At 42.2% G+C, this 10,649-nt stretch overlaps 1 protein-coding gene across 1 annotated transcript in view; it reads right to left on the bottom strand.

Annotated features, from left to right (window-relative positions):
* Positions 1 to 1,970: 1,970 nt before the first annotated feature.
* Positions 1,971 to 10,649, bottom strand: part of LOC309553987 (asialoglycoprotein receptor 2-like) — a gene marked incomplete at both ends in the record, with an annotated part of 32,656 nt that continues 23,977 nt past the window's right edge. Inside the window, one exon of the mRNA XM_082255507.1 lies at positions 1,971 to 2,118. Coding sequence (XP_082111633.1) covers positions 1,971 to 2,118 — 148 coding nt within the window. The remainder of the gene's footprint in view (positions 2,119 to 10,649) is intronic.

The following is a 10,649-nucleotide window of genomic DNA, read 5'->3' as shown; positions in this document are numbered from 1 at the left end:
ACTCTCACTCCCTTCGGCATTAGTAGTGGCTTTTTTGGGACCTAGAATTTTGAAGGTCCTGAGTGACATTCGGGTGGGAAAAGGACCTCCACTCCGGACCAGTAGCCGAACTACCAGAGTCGCAGCAGTCACACTTGCGACCGGGCCCTGGTGTTCCACCACTGTGGGGGGCCCCTATGACCCGGCATCTCACCCTGTACCTCCAGCTGGCAGTTCACTATGCAGTGAAGGAGGGCGGGGGGGGCGATCATCAACTCTGTGGTGCATGCGGGATCTCCCTCTAGCTAGCAATTCACTTCCCGCTTAACAATGGATGTGCTGGGGGTTGGTGGTGCACATCAAGTGGATGTGTTAGGCCCCTTTCACACTTGCAGACCAACCGGTCCCAATGATCACATGCTCCCCCATACCTAGAAATAGGGGGAGGGGGGGTTCTCAGGATGGCTGACGTCTGGAAGGGAGAGCAGAGAAGAGACTTATCTAGGTTGGAGGGGGCTTGATATCCAGTGAACCTCTTTCAGACTTTGCTCTGAAAGGAAAGAGAAAACAACCCCCAAGTGGGACTTTAAAGGCAGACAGAAAATAGAATGGAGTATCAATACAGTAAAAGCAGTATATTTATTTCACATAATAAAAAGTGACAATTTCACATGGTAAAAACAAAACAATAAACCATCTGTATGAGTAGAGGTGTACCGTAGGTTCAATCAGGGAGAACGGGAGGGTGTCAGGATAAGTATCCAACCCAATAGTGTTCACACTGATATATCCATATCCAACATGTTTCAGAACATAGAAAGTTCCTTCGTTAAGGGATAAATCGGAACAAAGTACTTAGGTCTATAAATTACAAAGTATAAATATCAATACATATATAGTAAAATATGGTATCTTACTTACATCTATACAGTTACAATGGCAGAAGTAATTGCGTTTACTAACTAAGGGAAAGTTTTTTGTCATTTTTGTTGTTTTTTTTTTTTAACGCGTAATGGCAGCGATATGCGATTTTTTTGCGGTACTGCGACATTGTGGCGGACAGATCGGACCCTTGACTGACATTTTTGACACTTTTGGGGGTACCAGTGACATTACTGCAGTAATCAGTGCTATACATATGCACTGTTACTGTAAAATGACACTGGCAGTGAAGGGGTTAACTTTTTTTTAGAGGGAGGGGTTATGTGTGTCCCTAGGGACGTGATTCTAACTGTGATTGACTGTGGCCTGAGGTGTATGAACAGTGGTCAACGGTCCTACATAGTAGAACCGTATGATCACCATTCATACACAGGGGAGAATGACAGGCGGCTTGTTTACATTAGCCGCCTGCCTTTCTCCCGCTTTAACGGATGATCGCGAGTGACCGGTGGACATCGGGTCCGCCGGTCACGCGCGCGGGGGTCCGTGACCGAGCGGGAGCGCGCCTCCGGCGGCGCACGCTCGCTCCCTAGACCCTCAAAGGCTAGCGACGTATCCCTATGTCGCTCTGCCTGTGAGGGGCTGACTGCCGACGTAAATAGTCGTGCGGCTTAACAGATGGAGATCTGGTCTTCTTCAATGTCTGAGTGAGGATATTTTTATTTATATTTTGGTTGAGGAAGGGGAAGGATTAGCAAATGGAGATCTTGTCTTCTCCAATGTTCAGGTCAAGTTTTTTTTTTTCTATGTCTGGTGGAAGAAAGGAAATAATTAGCAGATGGAGATCTAATCGTCTTTGATGCCCAGGCCATGATAGGTTTTATTTTAGTCTGATACATGAGGAATATTTATGAGCAGATGGGGTTTTGGTCTTCTCCGATGTCCTGGTCAGGATATATTCTTATATACTCTGGTAGATAAAGAGGAATAGTTAGCAGTTGAATGAAGATCTGGTATTCAATGTCCAGGTCAGGATATTTTCTTCTATAGTCTAGTTGAGGAAAGGGAATGATTAGCAGATAGAAGTCTGGTCTTTTTTGATGTCCAGGTCAGGAAAGTTTCTTCTCACAGATGTATGGGATTCTACGGAAACAATTGTCATCGTTCCATTTTCTGATTGGTACTATTGTGGCACAATCTTCCGTTTGTCCATTCTCATACCCAGACCAATTATCAGGCTGCCTGTAGTCCCAAAACCTGAAAGAAACAAGTTAAGTTAGAAACTGTAGCAAGAAAGGCTGGAGATAGTGATGATCAGTGCTTTTTTTCTCAGAGAATAGGTGCAGGAACTCCCCTTTTCTAAGTCACTTCTTATCTCCGCCCCCTAACCACCTCCGCGCACTGACCCTTGGTTCCACCCTTACCCACCTCCGAGCACTGACCCTTGGTTCCACCCCCACCCACCTCTGAGCACCGTTCCTTGGTTCCACCCCCTACCCAACTCCCAGTACGGCCCCTTTTAGAGAGTATAGAGCCAAGTATAATTTTGTTGTGTTAAATAATGTATACGGAATTTGGTCATGATAACAAGACAAGCAATAAAATAGATCCTAGCCAGCAGCAATAGACCCCACCCCAGCAGCAATAGACCCCCCCTCCCCGGCAACAATAGACCCCCCCCCGGCAGAAATAGACTCCCCTGGCAACAAAAGACCCCCCAGCAACAACAACAAATCTCCCAGCAGCCAGCATCAATAGACTCCCCAGCAGCCAGCAACAGGAGACTCTTAAACAGTAAATCCCTTCTAGCAACAATTGACCCCACAGTAACAAAAAATCCTCCACCAGCAACAATTGATTGCCATGCAAAAATAGATCCCCTCCAGCAACAATAGATACTCCAGCAGCCAGCATCAGTGAACCCTCCCTTCACACCCCAGCACCTCTTGCCATTGTAAACATTCAGTGCTAGAGGTGCCGGAACTGCGTTCCCCCGCGTTCCCACTGAAAAAAGCCCTGGTGATGATAGTAGACAGAGATGACCTCTAACCAAAGTGAAAAACAGCTTACTGGATTATACCACCTGCAAAAGAGGGAAGACCTCTGTAATCCTCTCAGAACCAACCTACGCTTGCATTTCACATGTTTCGTGTGTGTTTAATTTTACATTGCCATATGTTGTCCTGAATGAGTATCTATGAGTATCTATGCTCAATTTGCCAGATGCCGGAAATGCCCCACATTATAAAACCATACACAACTCACAACATAACATGCATTTTTCATTAGTGTCCTCTAATTCCTTAGCAGTGGCAACAAGGAGAGCAATTTAAAACCAGCAAATACGGGAATGGTGTGCACAGACAGGGAACCCTGGCACACTTTTAAGCCACCCAGCAAAGAAAGAACCTCACTAAACTGTTTCAACTGAACAGACTTTTTGTGATGGGTATGTAGCACCCTCCTTGCCGGAGCCACGTGGGAAGGATGTAACAAACAGACTGCATAGTCCTTTGCATCCTGACTTTAAACCCCTGTGAGGACCAAGCGTCCATGTGGACTAGACATTTCTGGTTCCTTGATACCTCCTGTGGTCACACACAGCCCGATTTGTTGACATCACTGGGAATGTTTACTGAATAGCCAACACTGAATACCCAAGCTATATATGATTAATCACAGGTGTTATGACTACTAGTGGATAAAACATCCCCTGAAGAAGCCCAGTGGGGGAAACATGTTGAAAATTTTCATTATAATACTGCAATGAATTGTAAAGTCAGAAGGTTTTTTATGCGTTAAGATAAAAAAACCTTCTGTGTGAAGCAGCACCCAATGAGCCAATTAGAGGAGAGAGGGGGCGAGGCCGTGTCTGAATGGAAACACGGAGCTTGCTATGTGGGCACTCATCAGTCGGGAGGGGCCAGGAGAGACAAAGAGGGAATTGAGAAGAGGAAGATCTGGGCTGCTCTGTGCAAAACTACTACACAGAGCAAGTAAATATGACATATAAAACATATAAAACAATGGAGAGTGAGAGCTATGTGTTCATAAGCTGCTGGCACTAAAAAGGTGAATATATGCCTTCTAAACAACAAGAAAAGGAAACAGTGCAGCACTGATAAATACTCCAATCATATATAGCCCATATGTGTAAAGTCCAATACGTATGTCACAATATAGGAGGAATGAAGATGAAGAGGAAGACAGGAAGGCCCTTAGAAGTCACAAATTGGTGCAAAATTCACATGAAAGGTCCACAGGGTGACCGACCATCCAAAACGGTGCGATACACAACACAGTGATCCTCTACCAGGTTCATCTATATGCTCCCCAGATTTGCCAGGGAGACAAACCTTGAATCAAACTCCTGTGGGCAAAGGGAATACCACCTTACAGGTATCAGGACATCCTTATCTTCCAAGTAGATGCACTAAATAGATTGCTCATCACATGGAGCCAGAAAGATATTTCATAGTGTAGTATGATTTATTAAGGTACTGTATATAGTAAAAACATGTACATGTTCATAGATAAAATCAATAGCGAAAACTCACATCAGAAAGTCCGCCGCTCCTCAGAACGGATGCGGCAGACAGATGCCAGTGTGTAGGCCCAGGTCTGGACACGTTTAGTGTCAGTACACGTTTTCAACAGGAGAATGCCTATCACTGGCATTGTAAACTTACTTGTATTAAATAGTGGAAAGACGTTATTAATTACGGGACTGGAAGTAGTCACAGCGCCCTTTTCAGAAAGACCGGAAGCGGAAGAACCGCCATTTTACTGGTGACTGGAAGTGACCTCATGCCGTGATACTTCCGGAGCCAAACATTAGCATTTTAATTCGTGACAATTCTCAATTCGACCACTAGGTGTCTTACTGATAAATTAATATACTGTAACTAGTACCAAAAATGTCCTCAATTGAATTATAACATGAATGCTTAGTATAAAATATATGCGATAAAAAAATAAATAAATATGTAATAAAAATATAGATAGATTTAATGAATTATTTTTTAAAAAGTCACCAAAAATATTCTAGAATATACAAAAAATATTTAAAAAAATGTTATATCTTTGATAAAATATTTTGTTAATAGCCTCATCTGGTCTATCCTCTCTCATATCATAATGACCATTAAATCGAATGCATGATCAACAATTCCACATACATAATCACTGTAAAAATGATAAACATTTATCAGCAAATTACATAAAGAAAACATCTATGAGGTATATTATAAAATCTTACATACTGCGATATATAGATCTCAAAAATGCACTATCCCATACATAGAGTAAAAATGATTATATAGCTGTATAGAATAAGTCACCTGAATCATATACAATTATGAACAATATCATGTGAAACTTTACAACTATATAATTCAAATGGGTAATATCCATCTCCCCAAGTGGGTGACGGGCAATCCACTATTCAAACCAATTAGTCGTATTGCACCCTATGATGTAAAGGTCCTGATGTGTGGGCAAAAAACTCATATGTCTATAGGGTGACTAGCAATTGAATTGCATGCTAGAAAAATCCCCATAGATATAGATCTAGATACAGAAAGGGGGCAAAGGTCTTTCAAAATGAAAGGCTCGACTATAGCGTCTAGCTGTTGTCTAAAAAACAATTGATGTCTAGATCTACGTTAAGTCCCCTGGGCACTGAACTTTTTAATTCATAGATCCATTCAGTTTCTTTCTTCGAAACCTCGCGTTTTTTTATTCATCCCTCTTCAGTGGTGTTGGATTACATCTATGCCCACAAATTTGAGAACACTAGCATTTCTGTTATGGAATCTACGAAAGTGAGCAGAAAGATGATGGTCTTTAAAGCCTCTCTTAATGTTATACATATGTTCCCTCAGCCTATCCTGAAGGGGTCTGGTATATGGTTCTCCCCATGTACTGCTTACGGCAAGGGCATTTGAGCATGTACACAACATGAGTAGTATTGCAGGTGATGAAGGCATCTATAGGATAAGTCTTTTGTGTAACGTTGGACTGAAAAACAGAACATTTATGTGTAGTGGTTCTGAGCATATAACACATTTTCTGTATGAAAAAAACATTTTAAGTTAGAGAAAAATGTTGTTCTGACTGGGGGATTAACAATGTTGGGTGCTATTTTGTCTCTCAATGTGGGAACTTTTCTAAAAACCACCTGAGGTTGAACTGGTAAAATACAATTCAAAACCGGATCACTTCTGAGGATACCCCAATGTTTCTTAATGATTTTCTTGATCTGGTAATGCTGTATGGAGTACCCCGTAATAAATGGGAAAAACTTTGCAGCTATGACTAGATCCTTCTTCCTCCCAGAGATGCTACAAGCTATAATTGTAGCGTTACCCAAACCTGGGAAAACTCCGGATATCCCACAAAATTTTCGTCCCATATCTTTATTAAACTCAGATTTAAAATTGTACGCTAAAATATGGGCTCAGAGACTGGCACGGGTAACTCCCTATCTAGTACGCACGGACCAGGTTGGATTTGTTACGGGCAGGCAGGCCCCTGATGGTACCAGATGGATGTTTAATCTGTTGAAAGTGGTGGAGGACCGTAGAGTGCCCTCAGTGTTCCTGACACTCGACACCGAAAAAGCGTTTGACAGGGTGCACTGGGGGTACCTGAGAGCTACCCTCTCCAAGTTTGGTCTTCGGGGCCCTGTCTGCTCTGCCATATCGGCCTTGTATACAATACCCTCGGCGAGAGTCTATACGAGTAATGCCATGTCTGACTCCGTCAATATCATGAATGGCACCCGCCAGGGGTGCCCTTTATCTCCGCTAATATTTTCCCTGGTGATGGAGCTGCTGGCGGAGGCCATTTGGAGTGACCCTTCTATTTCAGGTATCAGAGTGGGAGACAAAGAACATAAAATAGGATTATTTGCGGATGACGTTATACTTACCCTTAGGTCCCCGATAACTTCCCTGAGAAACCTTACTAAGGTCCTGGACACCTTTAGCGCTGTCTCCTATTACAAACTAAACACTACTAAATCTCAATGCTTGCCATTATTTATGTCCTCGGGAGCCTTGGGGCTCCTGAGGAGGAATCATCCCTTTCAGTGGGCCACTAAATCCCTTCTATATTTAGGAATCGATTTGTCCTTCCCGACTGCCACAACCTACTCAGTCAACTTTTCAGCGCTCACTAATATAGTACAACAAGATTTGTCTCACATAGCTCAATACGAACTTTCGTGGATGGGGAAAATTGTGCGCTTAAAATGAGTGTCCTACCAAAAATCCTGTATTACTTTAGAACAATTCCTATCATCCTACCCAATTCCTTCTCTTCTAATATGGAGAAATTATTCCGGAAATTTCTATGGCATGGGAAGGTGCCCAAGATCTCCTACTCTACCCTTCTCAAATCTAGGTGTCGGGGGGGGGGGGTTGGATTGCCGGACCTTCGCAGCTATCACAGGGCGGCCTTATTGGATCAGGTGAAGGAGTGGTTCAACCCCATCTCTGATAAATTGTGGGTTCATTTGGAAAGGGCCTTGGTGGCGAATAGGGATCTCCCCTCCTTGCTATTAGCGGTGCAGACTGGTCGGGATCTCCACATTCCTGAGGTCCCGTCCATTCGGGCTACGGTAGCTAGCTGGGGGTCCCTGAGGGCCTTGTCGGGGACTCCACTTATATCTAAGGAACTAACGCTTGCCTCATACGAATTTCTTATTCCCTCTTAAACTGCCCCCGCCATGCCATCCCGAGCTCATTTACATATGCCCAAATTCTATCTTCCACCCCAATTTATTTTTTTTAGCGCAACTACGCCATTACCATCTGAAATTTCCCACCACACGTATTTCTGTGTCCCAGGAGGTGTGGGAATATCTCATCTCCAGGACTATGAGGTCTAAAGGGCTTTCATGGTTCTACTGACGAACCCCAGGTGTCAAACTAAGTCAAGGTGTATGCAGGAGTGGGAAAGGGACCTCAACTTGGAATATTCCTTGATAGATTGGCAAGATGCCATTAAATCCAGCTATCAATATACACATTGTACCAATCATTGGGAAGGGGCACTCAAACTTCTAAATAGGAGCTACCTCACCCCATCTCGATTGGTGAAAATGTTCAAGGACTCTTCAGACTCATGTTGGCGGGATTGTGGGTCCAGAGGTACTCTTTTGCACATATTTGGGAGTGTAGGTGCTTGAAAAGCTACTGGGTTTCAGTCTACGCCTTGATAGCATCTGTAACGGGCATCCCGCTTACTATGTCATCTGCATTGGCATTGCTTAATTTGGGTATCCATGCAATCCAGAAAGAGCATAGATGCATTATCTCCCATATATTCATGGCGGCCAGGGTGACCATATCGGCGGCGTGGAGGTCAGCATGGACTCCTACCGTTTATGATGTTGTCAACCGTGTGAAAGCGATCCACTCCTATGAAAAATTCTTTGCTAGCTCACGGGACTCCCTTCCTGCATTTCAGAAGCAATGGGGACGTTGGCAGTTGAACTATCCTAGTTGAACCGGAGCATTGCTGACTGTTACTTGTATTTCCTGATTGATGACTAATATTCGGAGGCACTGTTTTGACTGTCCAGTTGATAGTCTACCTGTTGTATAAGTTGACTGTTTCAACTTTTTCTTTTCTTTTATAACATGTACTTCAAGTCCCTGAGACACCTACTCTATTTTAAGTTTAAAAGATTGGACGTGTACTCTTTTGGGAATCATTCTGTGGGGGGGTCAGGAGGTCTTCAGGGGAGGGGCTGGTTAGGGGGTTTGGGCGGGTCATGGGGCCTGGGCACAGTATGCTCCCAGTGGGGTGCCGGGCCTCGTGGCGTGTTTCCTCTGGCCTTGATCTGCGCCCTAGGCGTAGGATCTTGGATTAAACTTTGGGTCCTACTCCTCGATCTTTTTTCAGATTTGAGGTACTTTGCTTAATTTAAAGTATAAGCTATTATTTGCTATGTTTGTATGCTCTGATCTTTGTATTTTCTGGCAACTTGCTTGTTGTATGTTTGAAAAATTTCTAATAAAAAAACTATTGAAATGAAAAGGGAAAAACTTTTTGCAGGGGGTTCTATGGGCCTAGTGTGAAGTAGGTCTGCTCTATCCATATTAGCTTCCATTTGGATGGTATCCTGTACATTTCGGGCATCATATCCTTTCTCCAAGAACCTGCACTTTAATATCTTGCTATCTAGCTCAGTTTGTTGGTACAGTTTTGCCTGATCCTGATGAATTGGCCTTTAGGGATGTTTTTGAGCCAACTGGGGTGGTGGCAGCTGTTTATTGGGATGTACCCATTCCTATCAGTAGTTTTAAAAAAGGATTTTGTTACAATTGAAGACCCAGTGTTAATCAGAGTAAGATCCAGGAAGTTTACCTCCACCTGGCTACACACATAGGTCAATTCTATGTTCAATGTGTTATTATAAAGTTGTCCAAAGAGGACCTGTTTGCCCTTTTATTACGGGGTACTCCATACAGCATTACCAGATCAAGAAAATCATTAAGAAACATTGGGGTATCCTCAGAAGTGATCTGGTTTTGAATTATATTTTACCAGCTCAACCTCAGATGGTTTTTAGAAAAGTTCCCACATTGAGAGACAAAATAGCACCCAACATTGTTAATCCCCCAGTCAGAACAACATTTTTCTCCAACTTAAAAAAGTTTTTTTTCAATGCAGAAAATGTGCTATATGCACAGAAACCAGAACCGCTACACGTAAATGTTCTGTTTTTCAGTCCAACGGGTACACAAAAGACGTATCCTATAGATGCCTTCATCACTTGCAATACTACTCATGTTGTGTACGTGCTTGAATGCCCTTGCTTTAAGCAGTATGTGGGGAGAACCATCAGACACCTTCGAGATAGGCTGAGGGACATGTGTATAATATTAAGAGAGACTTTTAAAATCATCTTTCTGCTCACTTTCATAGATTCCATAACAAAAATGCTAGTGTTCTCAAATTTGTGGGCATAGATGTAATCCAACACCATTGAAGAGGGATGAATAAAAAACTAGAGGTTTCAAAGAAAGAAACTGAATGGATCTATGAATTAAAAAGTTCAGTGCCCAGGGGACTTAACATAGATCTAGACATCAATTGTTTTTTTGGACAACAGCTAGAAGCTATAGTCGAGCCTTTCATTTTGAAAGACCTTAAAAAATGTTTTTTCTTTGCCCCCTTTCTGTATCTAGATCTATATCTATGGGGGATTTTTCTAGCATGCAATTCAATCGCTAAAAAAAGGGGGAAGAAGAGCCTGTGCGCTGCCAAGAGATGAATAACTAAATAATATATACAGATGAGAGGGAAGGAGGAAAAGAAGCAGCCAATTCTGTATTTTCCCAAAATACTGGATATTCAAAGGTGTATATAATGAATCGGCTCTAATTTTCAAAAGATAACTAGATGTCATAAAACTGCATGTTCATAAGTGACAAAAAACAAATACAAAATAAATACAAAAGTATAAAATGCAATCAATGTAAAATCAATAAATAAATAAGTGATCTCACAAAAGATATCCACAGGGTGAGTAAAGTGATAGTGAATCAAAGTGCCATTAATATATATAAATAGATGATAAATATTGATAGAAGAATATATATAAAGGTATCAAAAATATACGTGAAGTGAGATTTAAAATCACATAAAGTGCCAGATGAAAATCAAAAAATCCACTAAAAAAATATACTGTATATATAAAGTCTTAGTGCAATATTCTGTGCAGACACAAGAGGGGGTGTGGATCCTTCTCTGTGACCATAAACAATAGATATACA

Source organism: Pelophylax lessonae (assembly GCF_965119305.1).
Source record: "Pelophylax lessonae genome assembly, chromosome: 4".
In the NCBI taxonomy this organism is placed as follows: domain Eukaryota; kingdom Metazoa; phylum Chordata; class Amphibia; order Anura; family Ranidae; genus Pelophylax; species Pelophylax lessonae.
This window is presented reverse-complemented; position numbering and strand designations above follow the sequence as displayed.